Source organism: Microdochium trichocladiopsis (genome assembly GCF_020744255.1).
Source record: "Microdochium trichocladiopsis strain MPI-CAGE-CH-0230 chromosome Unknown B0I36scaffold_11, whole genome shotgun sequence".
Taxonomy (NCBI): Eukaryota; Fungi; Ascomycota; class Sordariomycetes; order Xylariales; family Microdochiaceae; genus Microdochium; species Microdochium trichocladiopsis.
Genome location: NW_025763554.1, coordinates 676074 through 694974, shown reverse-complemented (window position 1 = coordinate 694974; position 18901 = coordinate 676074). Strand labels below are relative to the sequence as shown.

The window sequence follows — 18901 nt, the reverse complement described above, 5'->3', positions numbered from 1 at the left end:
AACGGCACTCGGCACCGCACACCCCTGCTTCAAGGTGGTGGCGCTTATGTAAGGCATAGAGAAGCGTACTGTCCTGTTAATATTAATGCTCATCCAGAACGAGAGAAACAAGTCGAGGACTGCACCAGATGTCTGCCAGCTGATCTGTTGTCTCTGACAGCAACAGCACGAGACCTCTCTGGCGAAAACAGGTGTCTCCAATTGATAAATACACAGAAAAATAGAAAGAATAAAGTATGTACTGGAGAGAAGTATGGCGTCCTCTCTGATGCGCCAAGTTTGGCACCCCCGTCCTCATCTTTGTGTCTGGCTGTCCTTCGAGACCAATGGAACGACAAAATCTGCAGCCTGGAGAGCACACGTGGAACTCTTGTCTCAGAACACCTCCCTTTCAGGACCACCTTCCACCCAACAGCCAGCCAATAATGCGTTCTCCACTCATCCGTCTTCAAGCAACGATGCCAGTGCCAGCGTAGGACTTGACCATGTTGCAGACGCAAGACGCAGAGTCGAGCCTGTAGTTCGTGTTAGCCACCAACATTGTTCTCTTGGAAACACCCATCCATAGGCGATAGACAGGGCAAAAACCACTCACGTGTAGCTGTACGGCACAGTGGTCAAGCTGCCCGTCTTGGTGATCCGCGTCGTAGTGCTGCCGGCAAATACATTGTCCCGGCTGACGGCGTACCCGTCCTGGTCGCTGTCCAGATCCGTCACGATGGCGAGCTTCGTGTCCGCGAAATAGCTCTGCTCGACCAGCACCTGCGCCCCCATGCGCGAGTTGATGCCCGACGTCGGGTTGCCCTCGTAGCACGACGAGTACAGGTGCACCGTGCCGAAGCGCACTGACGGCAGGCGCGAGTTGACGTTGTAGAAGTGGTTGTGGTGGTACGTGACGTGCAGCTTGCCCGTGTCCTCGGACGCGTTGCTGTCGCTGTGGCCGAGGAGCGAGCCTTTCCACTGTGAAAGTGAGAAGAGGAAATGCTGTCAGTGACCACACAGATGAACTGCCTTCAGAGGGAGAAAGTAGTGATGGGAAAAGTGCTTACGTGGTCGTGAAACTTGGTGTAGGACACAGTAATAAAGTCACTAGCGTGAGTGATGTCAAGGAGACCGTCATAGTAGTCCTTGTCACCAGTGATGCCGTTGTTCGACAGCTATACAAGTTGCAACTGTCAGTTTCCGTGTTCGTGACAGGCTGCTGGTTGCAGAATAAAGCCTATGCGGCAAGGACTCTGCAAACGCAGCATCGTATGCTTCGACTCACATCCATGTGGTCGACCCAGACCTTGGTCGACTTTTGAATCTCAATTAGATCCTTGCCCTCAGGCGAGTTCTTGAGCTTCATGTTGCGGATGATGACGTTGCTGGCGCCCTTGACTCGGAAACCGCCGCCAGTCAGACCTTGCCACGCACATCAGTATTAGCATGATTCGAGCAAGAAATTGCAAAAGGCAGCCCTCCAAGTAACTTTAGCAGAAAGCACGCAGAACTCACCAGAGTTGGCACCAACACCAGTGACTGTGGTGCTGCTCTTGAGGTCGACAATTCCGCACCCCGACAGGATGCCGGAAACCTTGATGACACCGCCCGCCTTGGCAGCAGTCGTCAGCGCCGAGCACGAAGTGACAGTCGTGCCACTACCGCTACCGCCACCAGTAGTGCCTGCGCCGTAGCCGACAACACTGTAGTTGGGGCTCGCGCAGTTTGCGGCAGCGCGAGCGACCGGGCCAGCGAAAGCCCCGGAGGGCATCAGCGCGGCGGCCGCAGCCGTGATGAGGGTGAGGCTGTGCATTTTGATGGGTGCTTTTCTTGAGAATAGAAAGCGGATTTGACAAAGAACAAGAAGCTATGGCGAGGCACTGGCGTAGAGAGGGCAATTGGTAGACAGCAGTACAGCCAGAAACGACGATCTTTATACTCTGTCAGTTCGAGTCCTATTTTGTGTTAGCCTTGGACACATCGGATCCCGTAGCAGGGATATGTGTTTCATGTTGCTGATTCTGGTCATTCCCATGCTCTGCCATCATCCAATGCCGTCACTCTCAGGCCTGGGAAAATATCTGTCCACGAATGGCAGTAATTTCCGCGGCCCGGGCTATTCTTTCAGAGACGGGAGTGATGATCTGGCCAAGCTTAATATAAGCATGGCATCCGGCAGTGGCGGACCTGTCACGCAATGTAACGTTGATGACAGCGGGCCAATCCAGGGGATTGCGGAGGAGAAGCATGCACAACATCCCTGCCAGCTTCGTGGAGCACCGCAATCTGTCTATGACGGCTCCACCGGTGCCCATCCATATTGACAAAAGCAAACTTCCAGCAGCCCGCTGGATGAAATTCAGTTTGAGCGATAACAAGGGGCTGATAGCTCCTTTTACCGCGCTCCCGTGCGAAGACTCATATGTCAAACTGGATACTCGCATACATAGACCTATGCAATGCATTCCGTCAGGACCATGATGCCGTCCAGCTAGGAGAACCAGGACCTTGTCAACAACGAGCCCTATACATCCCATGGGTCAACGCTGCCGCTCCTTTCAGTGGACGGAAACACGTATCCATGCTCACTCCACCAATCATGCTGCTTGTTACATGGCCCCGAATACAGGTACGCAAAAGCAACAAAGCAGCGTGCACGCAATGACTTACTTGCATACAGGACTTGCACCCTAGCTGCTTCTCCAACGTGGCGTTGCAGCCGTGCCCGTGCGACTGCAAGTAAACTCCCCGGCACGTGCCACGGCTCTTCTCTCCCCTGTTTCCCTCTTTCCTTTCCTTTCCCCGCATATGTGCGTTGGTTATGCCGCCCCCTCGCCGGCGCTTGGCCGGAATAGTCTGCGGGGAACCAGGCGCCGAGACGTTCCTGCATAGGGTTGACAGCCAGTGCGAAGACCAGGGTCTAGACCAGTGATAATGGATGTGGATGGCCCCCCCCCGTTCAGAAGGATGATTGATCGAGGTCAGAAAGATCCGCCAAGCAGAGGATAAGTCAGGCAGGGACAAGCAGCATGGATTCGCCTGTTGTATGAATGTATGGCAAAATTGGAAGGCTACTACCAGGTGGCCATCTACGAATGTTCACCATTGCCTCCTCGTTGTACAATTCACCTGGAGGTTTCCGGGAATCCTCGATCATCCATGAAAACCGTCTTTTGTAGGGTCTCTCAGGACCCAATCCTCTATCAAGCGTCCGGGGTTTTCTTTTCTTTTCTTCCTTCTTTATTCTCTTCCTAGTGGATTGGTGACATGGCCTCCCGGGGCCGCAGCCCACGTGATGGGGATAGCTCGTAGAGTGCATCCCTGACAATTTGCCGGCATCTTGATCCCGTCAGCAATCCTCTTTGAAACTTCGTGGAGCGGCTCCGTGTCAGCATCTTTGCCACCCGTTGATATTGTAGCAGCAAAGCTGCAGGGTGCATGCATTGTCGCCTCTAGTCATCGGCCGCGAAATAGTCCGGCGTTTGATTGGGGGAGTCATCCACCAGCTAGCTGTGTCGCAGAGACTCATATTCGATAAAGGCGGCGTCAAGTTTGTGGCTGTCCGCTGGGGCGTGTTTACTCAAGTAAATGTGCCCGATTGGCTCATTCACGCATCGGTACGCACCTTATCAACGTGTCTATCGCTGATTACAATATCCCAGCCCCATGCCTATGTATGGCTATTGCCGAATACTCATTGCGGCTACCGTCCTGCTCTGGCGTGATCATGCTACTTGAGTTGGACCTGCGTCATGGGGCTACTGACTTCCGGCTCTGACTGTCTTCAAGCGATGAGAATGCCCTTTGGTCGGTACTTGCACATCTCACTCCTGCGACGGAAACATTGTGTATGACAATGTGTGTTCCATTAAGTGTGGCTTTCCATTAGTAAGAGCTCCCAGCTTGATCCAGCTTATTGCATAATGTGCTACTCCTGTCACTATGTCCACCTCGACTGTATGCCCTGAAGACCCGAGAGAAGAAGAGAAGGCCAACCATTACACGACCGTTTCCTTAAGGTTGACTCACCTCGCGTTTGCCATCCAACTACCATCCACACAGCAAACGTTTCCGCCGCAACCCTCTCGCTATAGAACTCCAAGACCAGTCCTTACACTTGCAACCTCTTTAAGAAGCTCTTTGCTGCACATTCTCTTAGAACGAAGCAGGAATCTGCACCCCAAACGGCGGCGCAAACACCTCCTCACAGACAAGCCCGTCCTGAGGCACGATCCCTTGCACAAAGAGCTCGTTGGCGACCTTGAAGAAGCACCCGCTCGCCGTGACAAAGCTCGTGTGCCCCGCCGCGCGCGTCTGCACGACCACCGAGCCGCCGATGCTCGCCTTGATGCGCTCCGCGTTGCGGATGCTGCTGGCCGGGTCGCCGGCGGCGTTGTTCACGATGACGACCTTGCCGCTGCCGCCGCCGCTCAGTGTAGGGGCAGAGAAGGGCCCGCGGTATTTGTTGACGGGAGAGATGGACCAGGCGTCGCAGAAGAGGCGCCAGCTGCCGAAGACGGGACTTACCGCCGGCGCAGCGGCCTCGAGGGCGTCGTAGTACGCATCGAAACTCCCGGCGCTGCCGCCGCCGCTGCTCTGTGCGTCAGTGCACAGACCCGCGAGCAGGCCGTCAAAGGTCGCGTCCTCGGTGAGCATCGGCAGTGGCTGGGGAGGCTGGTACGTGACGTTGCTCATGGCGTACGACGTCCAGCCGCCCGAGGGCGGGAACTGGCCGGCCTCGAGCTCAGACAGGACGCCGCCGAGGACGGGGAAGAACCCTGGAGAATGCAGGGCGATGGACTCGATGTACTTGAAGGTGGACCAGGTGAACTTGCGCGGTCCCGTCGAGCCGGGCACCGCGAGGCCGCCCCGGCCGTTCCTGCTGGCGGTCTTGAGCGCGGCCTCGATCTTGTCAAAGCGGGCCTTCATCTGCGCCAGGGTCGTGGTGTTGCTGTTGGCAAAGCTACACGGGGACTCGGGCCGTGCGTTCAGGCAAGTGTACAGGAACGCGTCGAGCCCCTTGCTCGAGTCCTCGAGCACGTATCCCTGTGCTATCGTGCTCTGCCACGGGTCCCGGCCGTACGCGAGCTCCGCTGCCGCGGGCGCGTCGAGCAGGAACTTGTCCACCACGGCCGGGTACTTGTACGCGACGGTTTGTGCGACGATGGCGCCCGAGGATATGGCCCAGAAGCTGAGCTTGGTGTTGCCCATGGCCTTCATGACCGTCACGTGGTCCTCGGCGGCTGCGTAGCTGCCTCCGTACCGCGCGGCCTTTGCGGCATGTTTCTTGCAGGACGAGGCAAAGGTCTTTGCGCGGGCGACCCAGGGTGGCGTTGTGGTTCTCTTGTCTGGCGTGCCGAGGAGGGCGGGCTCGGAGAGGCCAAAGGCTTGTCGCGAGGATTCGTCAGGGAAGCAGGTCAGGGATGGGGTGGACCAGCCGTGGCCGCGGTAGTCAATAGCCAGAAGCTCGTAGCCCGCAAACAGAGGAGCGTAGGACTCGCCGTAACGGACGAGGAAGTTCTGGATAGCAGAGGTAGAAGTTGTTAGTGAGAGGATGTCAAGTCAGTTGTTTCACAACAGGGGAAGCTGGTTAGGAACATACGGTATTGGATGAAGACCAGCCACCAAGTTGTATATGCAGTGTGCCAAGTTGCTGGGCTGGCATGCTCGGGTCGGCCTGCTTGTAAGGCAATCTGATGATCGCGATCTCAACGCGTTCGGTGCAGCCTTTGCCGTCCACTTTGGCGGGTACCTTGTCCCCATGTCAGCATTGCAGTGTGGTGTATAACAAACGGTGTTCGAACAGAGCCAACCGAGACATCACTTACCGAGAGGCGCGCACATTTGAACACTTCGTAGCAGTCGGTCCACTGCAGTTTGTCGGTAGGCTTGATCTGGGGGAAGACGGTCGGGTCTATCTGGCGATTCGGCGGTTGCTGAGCTGCGACGCTGATGACCCCGAGGCCAAGGCAGAACAGCACAGTCTTGCCTACAGAAGAAAATCGCATCTTGTTCAAGTATTACCGGCTGGTCGCGGCAATGTGTTCTTCACGTGGCAATCGGGTTGTGTTGAGCCCATCCGGCATCCTCGAGCTGTGCGACGCATCTTATATACACGTATGTTCCCAAGTCGTGGATCTTGCCAAGAACTGTGGTAGAACCTGGCCATGCGCCGAGATAGTATCGCAATCCACGACATACACATATCTGAGCCTTGGCATGATTGGGTCTTCCAGAATGGTTATTCCCGAGCACGGTTGTGGAAACAAGACTTCGATTGCGTTGAGATCAGCCGCATCGCAAATTGCACGTGTCCAATGTGAGGCGTGGCTGAGACGGCCCAACCCCGAAAAGGTCATTTCCGAGGGGAACAATTCTTTTGTCTTGCGCCCGAGTCCGGCCAGCCGCAGGGCGTGCCCATGCAGGTACTCGGAGATATTGGTCCGCAACAAAGATTTCGCTTGCAAGATTACTTGATTGGGTCGCGCCATGCACCAAATAAGGCCGGAGTATTCCTGGGCGAGGTACAGATCCGTCGAATCGTACACTAGCCGCTTGACCATATCAAGGGGTCAGCGGACCACGAAGCGGACGTTAAAGAATGACAAGACCTGCTCGAGTCGTAAAGTGGTCTCTACATCACCTAGCGTCAACCGAGATAAACGCAAACACTCCGATGGCGGCTCCGTAACATGCTGAGCTAACAAGATATGGAATGCCCAGAGCGCCGCCTCCGATCGAGATGCCCCGCACCCATAATGTGGCCATGAGGGGCGCCCCCAGAAGGGAGCCCAGTGTCTTGACCATCATGACGACAGCAAAAAGCTGCGTCTCAGTGTTGCTTGTGTTGGCGTTTCCATCACTGAAGTGTGAACCCTGGTGGTCAGAACTTGCATCACCATTCCCATCCAGGTCGCCCGTTCTCTGCTGGGGTGTTATGCTGGCTGCACCAAGCACGGCGGACGAGGGAGCCACGCTGGAGGTCGCTGTATCCGCCTCATCAGTGGAGGTTTGTACACCAGGAGCAGGTACGATGAACGGTGACTTGAGCAGCGAAAACGTGAAGACCGGCAGAGCAGAACCCAAGGCATATACGCCCAGTGCTGGGAAGAGCACAGTAATCGAGCCAGCAGAGGCTATGAGTAGCGCGCCGAGGAGGGATACTGCGAGGCAGACCCGAGCGTGGAAGACGTTCGTCTTGGTTTCTCTCCTACTGCTGCTGATGTTTGCCTCCGCTTGCAAATCGGAACCAGGTTGTCGAGAGGAGTCTTGGGCATGATCGACGAGATGAGGATAATCTTCGTCCCTCTCAAAGCCGGCCTGGCCATTGTCCTCGTGGCGACTATGCTTGAGCACCCGAGGGACAATGAACACTAGCAGGACGAAATTGACAACAGCCTTGCAAGACAAGAGATACCCAACGTCCACAAAGCGCCATCCGTATCGTTTCGACATGTACTGTGGGAGAAGCTTCGTGTCGGAGCTGGCCAGAGAGGTGAGGAAGAAGCTGGCCATTAGGAGCGGCAGGTTCTGGCCATTCCCGAGCTGGGAGTGCTCTGGGAGGAATGTGGCGCGCAGAGTGTAAATGTGTGCTTTGGTGCGAACCCATGTGCTCCGAACCGTCGATGTCGCTGAAGGTCCAGTACCTTCTTGAGAGCGAGCGGCTTTGAGGAGCGGTGACGATGGAAGGAACGGCTGCTGCTCATCTGCGCGTTCCTCTGTATGGGAGAAAGCATGATTAGGCTTGGCCGCGGTCAAAGATTGTGAGCCCCCACCCGGCAACAGACTGATAGCTGGAACAGCGAGCAGCAGGAGAATGATGCCAATGACAAAGGGTAGCCACAAGGCTGTGCCCATTGTGGCGCTAGCAAGGCCCGGACCCAGTAAGTTCGTTATGTAGCTCACTGAGCTCATGTAGCCGAATAATGATGCTCTGTGTGAAGGCTTGGAGTCAGCAAAGGGACGTGACACTTGATGCCGGAAAGCCACTTACCGAGCTACGTAGTCATGAGTTGATCCGGCGGCAAGGCTGTATGTGATGGAGCCAAACACACAATCACCACCAAGAAAGGACAGCAAGGGACCAACAATGACCGCCGCTATGGGCAACCTCTCGCCAAACTCAAGTCCCACGATGGGGGCCCAGGCCAGCATAAACAGCCTGGGCACAAGGGTGAGCCACAACACGGCTCTCTGGCCAAACCTTTCAGCAACGAAACCTAGCGGTATGGCCATGACAAAGTCTTGCAAGTCGCATCTGTTAGCTTGGAGAGGCATGTCCTGAGGCGATCAGAGTATGCTCACCTCCGACGATCCAAGCCGTCTCCATGGCCCCGAGGATCCAGGCAAGGTGCTGCTGGACCTCGTCCACCTTGCACAGGCTCTCGTCGATATCGTCGCCATTGTGGGCATCTTTTGAGCCGTCATAGAAGTCGCGGCAGAGGCGCCGCTCGACTAGGCGGACCAGAGGCAGCTGGTAGAGGCTCGTGGCGAGCTGGACGAGGAGCAAAAGGGCGAGGAGTGCGAATGTGGAGGCAGGCCGGGAGCGCTGGGGGGGCAGTGCAGAGACGCCGGCTGGCATGCCGGCGGTGCCACGGCCGCTCATGTCATGCAGCTCTTTGCGGGCCGGTACATAGACAGCGGCGCGCTCGACGTGGGCGGCTGGGTGTGTGCGATGGAAGATGATGAGGGTGCGGAGATAAGGATTGCTGGGGAGGAGGGGGCTCGTTGTGTGGTGGATGAGTGGACAGGGATTCACAGCGGCGGCCCACATTGATTGACATGAATGAGTGCAGGCCAGGCACAATACACTACAGAATTGTGCTCGCACTGCACCCATGCTGAAATACCCGTCAATCAACGATTTCAGAATTGTGAATCCTCTGGGTGAATCCTCCCTGGTCATAACAAGTACGGTCCTGGGTTGCAGCGGGATGGACAGCATGTCAGAATCGGTGCTCCATGTCTCAACACAACTCTGTAGGCGTGATAGTGGAATTACTGGGACTCTGCCAAAGCGGAGCAACGAGGGCAAACGCCGCGCCTCGTACGGTCAGCCTGTAATTGCGAAGCTCGCGCGGGTGGTGCCGTTAGGCGGCTATCCCGCGACCAGTGCAGGTACGTGGCGGCTGACCGTGCCATCCATGGATATTGCATGGTTTGATCCTTCAAGCTGACAGGCAACTGCTCGCTCGGCGAACGGAACCTGCCTGGAGAAGGCGGAGCAGGGGTGTTTGACAAGCTTCGACAACCTTGTCCCCTGGGGGCTCAATAATTGTTAGGCACACCGCACACCGCACATCGTCGTACGGCTGGCCAAGTATGTCTCGCAGTCAGAAGACGGGACGAAGATCCGATTCACCGACACCCAGGGTGTTGTGGATCAATCCAGGAACGAAATTGGTCAGCAGTACACTGGCGTTGCAAGGGTGTGCCGCTCGCCGTTGCAACCCGCCTGTGGAGCCGCGATGGTCGAAGGATGAGCGACAGGGTCTTGGCAGCTCACCAAGAAGTGGCCCAATTACGATACGTGGACCACCAAATGGTTCCAGAAAGGATACATTGGTCATTCACTGGTGTCACATAAAGACGGCCGATGTTGTCAAGTATTCGATAGATGTGCCTCGGGATTTCAAAGTTGTCATCAACTTGTCCCCATTGCCACCACCATCTTGGGCAGGCCACAACAAGCCGGCACAATGGGCGCCATCACAAAGTCATGGGCAAAATATGCCTCGCTGCTTCTCCTAGCATCTACCACATGGGCAGCGCTGCCTCGGCTATCGCTCCAGGAAAAACGCACCACATCCTTGACACTTGCGCGCAGCAATAACAGCAGCGAGCATGTGTTGGTCGAAAGCGGCCTGTGCGAAACCACGCCGGGAGTCAAACAGACCTCGGGATACTTCACTGTCGGTGAGGATGTGAACATGTGGTTCTGGTGAGTAGCACGGTATACTGCTCCACGCAGCTACGTAGCCTGACAGTCGTTGCACAGGTTCTTTGGAGCGCGCAAGAATGCCGACACCGCACCACTCGTCATCTGGCTCAACGGCGGGCCCGGCGCATCCAGCATGATGGGTCTCTTCCAGCAGAACGGCCCTTGCCATTTCGTGCCCGGAACAAGCAACACAGCCGATACCAACAACCCCCAGCCCGTGTTGAACGAGTTCAGCTTCAACGAGGAAGCCAACATGCTCTACATTGACCAGCCCGTCGGCACGGGCTTTTCCTTCACCAACGACCCCCTCGTCGAGGAGCAAGTCAATTCGACCGGCACCGCCGTGCGGTATCTTTATGATTTTCTGCAGGAGTTCTACGCCACCTTCGAAGAGTTTCAAGGCAGGCCAACCGGGATATTCACTGCCTCATACGGCGGACGCTACGGGCCCGCACTGGCACGCTACATTCAGAACCAGAACGCCATGACTGCCGAGACGGGCCTGCAGCAGATCAACCTCCTCGGGCTCGCCATCAACAACGGCCTGTTCGACTACGCCCTCCAGCAGCGCACCCTGGCCGACTTCCTGCTCTACCAGGGCTTCATCACGCCCAAGATCCACAGCGACACGATCAAGGCGTACGAGTCGCAGTGCGTGCCAGCGCTGAACCAGTGCCGCGCCACGGAGACCGAAAAGGACTGCTCGGCGGCGGACGACGCGTGCTATGTCGCCGTGGAGGAACCCATGGCCAGGGCGGCAGGGTATGTGTATGACGTGCGCGGCCGGGAGGAGTTTGCGCCGCCCGAGACGTACGCGAGCTGGCTGGTAAACGGGACTGTGCAGGTCACCGGCAAGGAGGATGTTCCTGTGAGCAAGGCCATCGGCGCGCAGACGGTGTACCATGCTGGCAGCGATGATGTGTTTGGGCGATTCATCAGTACCGGTGATAGTGAGTTCTTTGAACTGTACAAGGCCTGGTGTCTGTTCTTCTTGGTCCTCGGTACTGATATTTCCATCCAATAGCCGCTCGCTCGTCGATGCCTGCGCTTTCTGAGCTGGCCAAGTCGGGCCTTCCCATTCTGATCTGGGCCGGCGACAAAGAGTGAGTGTCCACAACACTGACGCTATGGTTCCAGACCTCCGATTAAGTACTAACACCATTTTTGCCCAGCTTCATCTGCAACTACATGGGCGTCCGCAACGTCGCCGAGAGCGTCGAGTTTCCAGGCCAAGACACGTTCAAAAGCAAGTTTCTGTCTTATTGGAAGGTCACCGACAAGATATACGGCGACTTCAAGACGCAGGACAACTTGTCGTATCTACAAGTACGGAACGCTGGCCACTATCTGATGTACAGCCGTGAGTGAAACTTCCACGACCTAGAATTGGGATCTTGACGAACAGTGAATCCTGTCAATTTGGCTAACACTTTCCCCATTTGGCAGAACCGAAAGTTGCGCTCGAGGTGTTTCGGCAGTTTGTGAGCAGCGGTACAATTGTTTCTACATAACCTCATCTGTTAGGCCGCTCCTGGAATCTGGCATCCTTGGTGTTATAGCGGTTTGATTGAAAATATCGGGCAAGGAGCTGTGAAGTGTGCCTTCCGTTTGCTTGGGGATTCGCGAATTCTGACACGTAGCGACCAGAGAGGCAGTACGAAACATGGCAAATAGTGTTCTTCTGAAGATCTCAGAACCGAATGGAAACTAACGCCCGCCATCATCACACACCGGTCCACGTGAAGCCCTTGTCTACAGTGAAGTCGATGGCATGCGTAATATCCACGCTCGACAAGCCCACAAGCACCTTGAACGCTCCCGGGCGCGCCTCCCAACACATCTGCGCTGCATTGTAATAGCTCACGGAGTCCCTGTCCAACGTAACAGTGACGTCTTTGGCCTCGCGGGCCTCCAGAGCGACCTTTGAGAAAGCCCGCAGTTCCTTGGGCGGCCTGGCACGGCGCGCCTGACTATTCGTGCCGTCACGACCGCTGCCGCCGTTGCAGTCGGCGACGTAAAACTGCACCACGACTTTTCCGGCCCGGGCGCCCGCATTCTGCACCCGTGCTTGCACGGTGATGTTGATGTTCTTGTCGGTCGCCGCGAATAAGACCTGCTGCTGCACGATCTTGGCGTCCAGCACCTCGAACGTCGTGTACGAGAGGCCATAACCAAAGGGGTACAGCGGCTTGGCAGCCTTGTCCTGGTCGTAGTAGCGGTAGCCGACGTCCAGCCCTTCCTCGTAGCGCAGGATGTTATTGTGCGAGGGAAAGTTGCCATATGCCGGGTTATCCTCGACCTTTCTCGGCCACGACAGCGGCAGGCGGCCACCGGGATTGACGTCACCCGAAAGCACGGCAGCGACCGAGTCGCCCATCTCCTGTCCCGGGAACCACGCCTGCACAATGGCTGGCGCGGTTTCCGAGAACTGCGTCATGCCAACGGGCCCGCCTGAGAAGTTGACCACGACGGACCGGGCCGGGTTGGCCGCCAGCACGGCGCTGATCATGTCGTACTCTGCCGCTGTCAGGTCCATCGAGTCCCGGTCAAACCCTTCAGACTCGATCTCGTTGATCGTGCCGGTGCACACGACGGCGTAGTCGCACGCTCTTGCGACTTCTGACGCCTCACGCAGCCGGGCGTCGAGGTCGATGTGCTCGTAGAAGCGCACCGCGCTGCCCTGGAACATCTTGCCGTTCAAGGGTGGCGCGTTCAGGATGGCCGGGTCTGCGGCCCACGAGTCCATGCGTATCGAGTAGCGCTGTCCTTGTATCATGCTGTGCGTGAAACGGCGCTCGAGATGCTTCTTGTAGAAGTAGAACGACTCGGGCCTCAGTTTTGTCTCTTGCGGGCGCTCAAAGACCTGGACGCCGTCAATATAGACGACTGCCCTGCCCGTGCTGATGGCGGACAAGAGATGCTCCCCCGACGAGGGCGCCACGAGGTCGAATGTGATGCGCGTGCAGTAGTCTTTGTCCAAGTGGTCTGGCCAGCGCTCCTTGATCATGTATTCGGCTTGTGGCCGCATCTCCTGGAACGCGAGGTTCTCTCCTATCGTAGAGCCGTTGTACCATTCCACCTTTATGGGTGCTGGCGAGTGTTCGGTCTTGCCAACTTCGAAGACCGTGGAAGGATTGGCGTGGGGTACTGCTCGCCAGTCAGCATGTTTTGAGTCTTTTCCGGGTGTTTGTGTGTGTGTGTGTGTGTGTGTGTGTGTGTGTGTGTGTGTGTGTGTGTGTGTGTGCGTGCGTGAGAGAGAGAGGGAGAGAGAGAGTATGGCGAAACTTACCTGCTCCAAACACTGGGACTCCCGCAGCTACTCTTGTGTTGTAGCCCAACTTGTTGAGCCCGTCGATCAGTGTGATGGCATGCGGCGCATCGACTCTGGCGCTTCCGCCACCGCCAAGTACAACCGACGAAGCATGCTGACCTATTATGGCCACGGTGGCGGTCTTGGGGATGGGCAAGACTCCGTCCTCGTTCTTCAGCAAGGTGATGCCGTCTGCGCCAGCATCACGGATCAGAGCGTTAATGGCGGGATCGTCTGCACACCGCTCTGGAGGCTCTTCGGGGTTCTCCCAGCGTCCGAGACGCTTGGCCAGCTCCAAGACACGGCGGGCACTCGTGGTGATTGTCTCCTCGGATATTGTGCCCTGCTCGATCTTCTTGACGATATCCGGCACGGTTCTCCATTTTGTTGGACCAGGCATCTCGAGGTCTTGCCCGGCTTCGAGGCCAAGTGCTGTAGAGTATGTGCCCATCCAGTCCGACATGACGAGGCCTTTGAAGCCCCATTCCTTGCGGAGGACGTCGTCAATCAGTCTCTTGGAGTCAGAGACGTATTCTTGGTTGACTTTGTTATAGCTACGATGCGTTATTGGTGAGCTTGAGAGCACATCATTTGTCGATGGATGGGCCCCAATAACATAGGTTCATAGCGAGCATACCTGGTCATGAAACACCATGGCTCAGAATGTTTCATCACGAGCTGGAACGGCCTGAGATATATCTCGCGCAGCGTCTGCTCGTCGACCTCGACCGAGGTTGTCGTCCGCTCGTTCTCTGCCTCGTTGGCCACAAAGTGCTTCGGGGTTGCCGCGATGCCTTCCTCCTGGCACCCGTTGACGTATGCGGCCGCCAAGAGCCCCAAGACCAGAGGATCTTCCGAGTACGTCTCGTAGTTGCGCCCGCCAAGAGGGTGCCGTATGACATTGAGCGTTGGTGCCAGGAGCACGTTAGCCGACTTGCTCTTTGCTTCCCTGGACACCGCAGCACCGATCCTGTGGGCCAGATCGATGTCGAATGTGGCACCGAGGTTTGGGCCGTTGGGAAAGCAAGCGGCCTTGATGCCGCTCACGTAGCTCTCCCCGCGGGCACCATTGGGCCCATCAGTGGTCTGTAATTGGTATGTGGTGTTAATTGGTACAACCCACTGTACGTCTAGTCAAGGGGAAATTGCCCACATACCTTGATGTGGGGAACAAAGAGACCATCTCTCTTGATGACTGGAGTCCTCCACCAGTCCACAGCCGCGAGCAGCGAGATCTTCTCTTCCAAGGTCAGCTGGGAAAGGATGTGTTCCGTGTCGATGGTGCTGGAGGCCATGATGACTTTTGCCCCCGGGCTGCTACAGAAACACACAGATGGGGTCAGATAGAAGAGGCCGCGGCAAGGGACGACATAGTGTTATATGGGGTCCGGATGTGATCGCTCTTCTGGCGGAGCACGGCCAACGATAGGCACACCACCCACTCTCTCTGAATTACAAGTCCGACTCCGAGGACGGGACCTTGGGCTTGCGCAATTAGCCCCACACAAGACGCATGTTATTGACCTTCAGCGGCGCAGCTCGCGTAATGTGCTGTTGTTCGGCTCAATGCCGGCTGAGCCCACGACGCTTGAGCGAGTTGATTGGCTGCATAGTCCTCTGAAGCGGCTGCTTTCCGAGAACCCCCTGTTGCGCTTCCCGGTAGTTCCTCCGGCCAACGACCCTTCTCATTGGTTTTCCTCCGAAGCCCTCCGATAACGTCGGCCACCTAGCTTTATCATTGGCTGTGCTCCGATCCCCCTGACTCGACTTTCCTCGCTGTGGCTGGAAGCTGGCTCAGGCTAGCTCCAACCACGTCCTTTCTCCAATTCAATGTGACCATACACAAACAATTGACGATTCTGCGGGGAAACCGACTGAAGGGGCCCCCATGAAAATTACCCCAGATTCCGTTGTTGCGGGCCCGGATCTTGGACAACAAGCGATCGTGCAATACTGTACGCTGGATGAGGTGATCGACATCATCTCTATAAAGCCCCCCGATATGCCTCCCCTACATGGAAGCTTCTTTCACAACCACGATACGCGCATCCTCCCCTTGCAATCCTTGCACGGGTCTCTTGTAGAGTACCGGGATCTAATCGTCGCCTTCGTTTCTCATCACATCACATCATGGCTTCCAAATCATCCTCTTCCACCAAGGAGGCGGAGGCCTGGGCCACGCCAGTCGAGGACGCCCGCAACGGTGGCGGAGCGGCGCTCGAGGACACGGACGGCATTCTGCAACGGCTGGCCAACGAGGCTCCTCCTTTTTACAAGTCTCGCAACCTTTTGATGCTATATCTGCTCCTCATCCCGGGCGGCCTCATGCCTGCCGTAACCCTGGGCTTTGATGGCGCCATGATGAACGGCTTGCAGGCCGTGCCAGCATGGGATAACTGTAAGTTAAATCATGAGCCCCCCATCTCGACTATTTGTCCCACGTTATGGCACGAGCTTGCTGGCTGACATCCAAACTCCCTCTGCAAGACTTCAACAAGCCTCGCGGTGTCCTCCTCGGACTGTTGACTGCCATCCTGCCTTTAGGCTGCATCGTTGCCACCCCATTCATCAGCATCGTCGGCGACCGCTTCGGACGAAGAGTGGGCATTTGCACAGGAGCAGCCATCATGCTGGTAGGAGGCATCATTCAAGGCGCCTCTGTGAACAGTGAGTGCATGACGTGACGCCTGCAATGTTTGCCTCGCAAGCCGAGGTGCTACAAGAGCAACTGCTGATTATTACCATTGGCTTCGTATCCAGTCGGCATGTTCCTCGCCTCTCGATTCATTCTCGGTTTCGGCCTCGTCTTCTCCAACACTTATGCTCCTATGATTATCGGCGAGCTCGCACATCCCAAAGACCGCACCGTCGCAACATCTCTCTACCAGACTTCATGGTACATTGGCGCCGCCCTCGCTGCGTGGACAACATTCGGCACATTCCGCATCCCCACGGACTGGGCCTGGCGCATCCCCTCTTACATGCAGGCCGCACCCGCGCTGATCCAGATCATTTTCATCTTCTTCCTACCCGAGTCTCCGAGATGGCTCATTGCCAACGGCCGACCGGAAGAAGCCAAGGCGTTCCTCATCAAGTATCACGCCGAAGGCGACTCGCAATCCCAGCTCGCCAATCTCGAGTACAAGGAGATCCGCGCGGTCATCGAGGCCGAGATGGCCAACGAGATTGGCTGGATGTCGCTGCTCAAGACGCCCGGCAACCGGCGTCGGATGCTCATCATAATGATGCTGGGCGCCTTTTCGCAGCTGTCGGGCAACGGGCTCGTCTCGTACTACCTTGTGCGCGTGCTCGCCACCGTGGGCATCACGGACCCGCAGACGCAGAACATCATCAATGGGTGCCTCATGATCTTCAACTGGGTGTGCTCCGTGGGGTCCGCGTTCGCCACGACCCGCTTCAAGCGCCGCACGCAGTTCCTCATCTCCGTGGTCGGCATGTGGGCCGTCTTCACCTTCCAGACACTGTGCGCGGGCTTGTTCAACGAGCAAGGGAACCGCGCCGCGGGCCTCGCCGTCATTGGCATGCTCTTCCTGTTCTACGTCTTCTTCAACTTTGCGTTCAACGCCCTGCTGTACTCGTACCCAGTTGAGATCCTGCCCTACTCGATCCGCGCCAAGGGCTTCTCCGTGCTCATGTTCTTCGGCAAGGGTTTCTCTTTTGTCAATGCGTTTGTCAACCCCATCGGTCTTCAGGGGCTCGGGTGGAAGTACTATGCTGTGTATGTGGCGTGGCTGGGTGTAGAGACCTTTTGCGTGTGGAAGTTCTTTGTTGAGACCAAGGGTCCTAGTCTTGAGGCTATTGCGGCCCGCTTCGATGGCGACAAGGTTGCCGTCGATACGGACAGGCTTGCGAAGAAGGAGGACTCACGGGACTGAACTGTCGGGGTTCGTGGCGAACGGAAGGGAGTCGGTGCTTCGTGATGATGGAGGGACATAGTCTGTGATCGAGAGGAGATACTGATACTGGTATAAAGCACTTCTCTGCCACTTGGCAGCCAATCATGGGACTCGAGGCTTTGTTTCCAGGTTGGTGCCTAGAATCCTGGCGTTCGACTTTGAGATGAAGTATCCAAGGGAATAGAGTAGGTCACAGGGGAAACCAAAATACAGATAAATGAGAGAATGTGCTGTTGATGCCGCCAATTTCGGTTGGTGTGTCCCACCGTTCCTTGCGGCTTTGATAGTGGGGTTAGCCAGAGGCCTAAGACCACGTCCTCACTTGACCACCGCCCAACCCAACCACACATACCCAACTCTGGAACCCCTTCCCCAAGATTCATGATCCCTCAGTGACTATCCCTGGCCAGACATGGCAGTTGCTCGTAGACGTAGAAAGGTGCCCAGCCTCCTCAGTACTGAGACAATGGTTGCGGAGACTAGGGTGCGGAGGGAGGCTGCTATTGCTGAGGGGCGATGCATATGCGTCGCTACATAATTATGGTCTCGTGTTGCCAAAGCACGCCACCTAAGTAACTCAGGTATATTTGATTCAATTCACATATACATCTTCCTCTCATGATCAGATAAGGAAACATCAGCATCTCAGTTCTGGGGTCGCCCTTGTATGGTCCATCAAGTTTGTGGAGACACAACTGCCGAGGACTGAGGTGCGACCTTGATTAGAACAGCAGCAGAGAAGTGCAATGATACAGAGAAACAAGCATCACGAAGCATTTTTATGCAAAGAGCGCAGCGTTTTGACTCGTCCAGTCTGTGCATCAAAGGACTCTGAAACCCCACAATCTTGGCGCCTCAGTCGATTGCCGATTATCCAGCGCCAAGAGCTAACAACACATCACTTATGGCGGAGGCCTCGATGCCAAGCTATCCCCGCTTAGGGAAGCCCCGCAAAAAAAGAAAAGGACGACGCGACACGATACATGCCCTTAAACCCCTGAGTCCGCACGTGGTGGCTGACGGCCTGGAAGTCAACCCAAACAATACAGCACACCATCAATCACCAGCACGATGCGGCTGTCAGCCATCGTGACCGCGCTCTTCGCCTCCGCGGTCCTCGCCAGCGACGAGGAAGCGCACCTTGAGCGCCGCGCCGCCGCGACCTGCGGCACTGTCTCGTATTCAGCTTCCGCCGTCACCGCTGCCTCCCAGCGCGCCTGCAGCAATGCAGCCAGCGGGAACACTCCCGGTGGTTATCCTCATCAGTTCAATAACCGCGAGGGCTTCGTCTTCGCCACGAGCGGACCGTACCTGGAGTTCCCGATCATGAAGAGCGGTTCTATTTACACTGGTGGTAAGCCGACAGAGATCCTGAGAGGCTGCGTCTGGGTGTGGAAGGCAAGGCAAGGTGCTAATCGCGTTGTGGTAACAGGTTCTCCTGGTCCTGACCGCGTCATCATCACCAAGTCCGGCTGTAAAGAGGCCGGCCTAATCACCCACACTGGTGCTCAAGGCAATGCCTTTGTCACGTGCAAGTAAGTGAAGTGAAACAAAGTCAAGAATAGAGCGATGATGTGGTTGTGGCTGATTTAATCGAACTCCTTCAGTGTCCAACAAGAAAAGCCATCATCCGGCCACCAAACAAAGAACATCAACATGATGCTCCTCGCGTCCTTTGCACTGCCAGCAGCTGGCGCTATAGCATTGACGTGATTGATCTTGTACCAAAGATGAAGCTCGGTTCGGGGTGGC

At 56.4% G+C, this 18901-nt stretch overlaps 7 protein-coding genes across 7 annotated transcripts; 3 read left to right on the top strand and 4 right to left on the bottom strand.

Annotated features, from left to right (window-relative positions):
- Positions 1–292: 292 nt before the first annotated feature.
- Positions 293–1795, bottom strand: B0I36DRAFT_435537 (pectate lyase B; the record flags this gene model as incomplete). The annotated part of the gene is made up of 5 exons (XM_046162772.1): positions 293–515; positions 596–960; positions 1050–1157; positions 1268–1404; positions 1498–1795. 5 exons carry the CDS (start codon positions 1793–1795, stop codon positions 449–451), a joined length of 975 nt encoding a protein of 324 aa, XP_046006449.1. The 3' UTR covers positions 293–448.
- Positions 1796–3830: 2035 nt separating this feature from the next.
- Positions 3831–5990, bottom strand: B0I36DRAFT_297725 (uncharacterized protein; the record flags this gene model as incomplete). Its single annotated transcript, XM_046151927.1, has 3 exons — positions 3831–5502; positions 5585–5734; positions 5796–5990. 3 exons carry the CDS (start codon positions 5988–5990, stop codon positions 4138–4140), a joined length of 1710 nt encoding a protein of 569 aa, XP_046006448.1. The 3' UTR covers positions 3831–4137.
- Positions 5991–6621: 631 nt separating this feature from the next.
- On the bottom strand, positions 6622–8755 carry B0I36DRAFT_368220 (uncharacterized protein; the record flags this gene model as incomplete). Its single annotated transcript, XM_046159585.1, has 3 exons — positions 6622–7915; positions 7976–8225; positions 8287–8755. The coding sequence occupies 3 exons, from the start codon at positions 8753–8755 to the stop codon at positions 6622–6624; spliced, it is 2013 nt and encodes a 670-aa protein (XP_046006447.1).
- Positions 8756–9680: 925 nt separating this feature from the next.
- On the top strand, positions 9681–11539 carry B0I36DRAFT_394907 (Alpha/Beta hydrolase protein; the record flags this gene model as incomplete). Its single annotated transcript, XM_046161512.1, has 6 exons — positions 9681–9697; positions 9842–9922; positions 9980–10872; positions 10947–11025; positions 11095–11282; positions 11369–11539. 6 exons carry the CDS (start codon positions 9681–9683, stop codon positions 11431–11433), a joined length of 1323 nt encoding a protein of 440 aa, XP_046006446.1. The 3' UTR covers positions 11434–11539.
- On the bottom strand, positions 11540–14527 carry B0I36DRAFT_394904 (glycoside hydrolase superfamily; the record flags this gene model as incomplete). The annotated part of the gene is made up of 4 exons (XM_046161511.1): positions 11540–13069; positions 13212–13786; positions 13870–14318; positions 14390–14527. The coding sequence occupies 4 exons, from the start codon at positions 14525–14527 to the stop codon at positions 11646–11648; spliced, it is 2586 nt and encodes an 861-aa protein (XP_046006445.1). The 3' UTR covers positions 11540–11645.
- Positions 14528–15362: 835 nt separating this feature from the next.
- B0I36DRAFT_297721 (uncharacterized protein) lies at positions 15363–17298 on the top strand (the record flags this gene model as incomplete). The annotated part of the gene is made up of 3 exons (XM_046151926.1): positions 15363–15630; positions 15777–15899; positions 15993–17298. The coding sequence occupies 3 exons, from the start codon at positions 15363–15365 to the stop codon at positions 17126–17128; spliced, it is 1527 nt and encodes a 508-aa protein (XP_046006444.1). The 3' UTR covers positions 17129–17298.
- A 922-nt stretch (positions 17299–18220) lies between these two features.
- B0I36DRAFT_253127 (Ribonuclease/ribotoxin) lies at positions 18221–18688 on the top strand (the record flags this gene model as incomplete). Its single annotated transcript, XM_046150733.1, has 2 exons — positions 18221–18503; positions 18582–18688. 2 exons carry the CDS (start codon positions 18221–18223, stop codon positions 18686–18688), a joined length of 390 nt encoding a protein of 129 aa, XP_046006443.1.
- Positions 18689–18901: the final 213 nt, after the last annotated feature.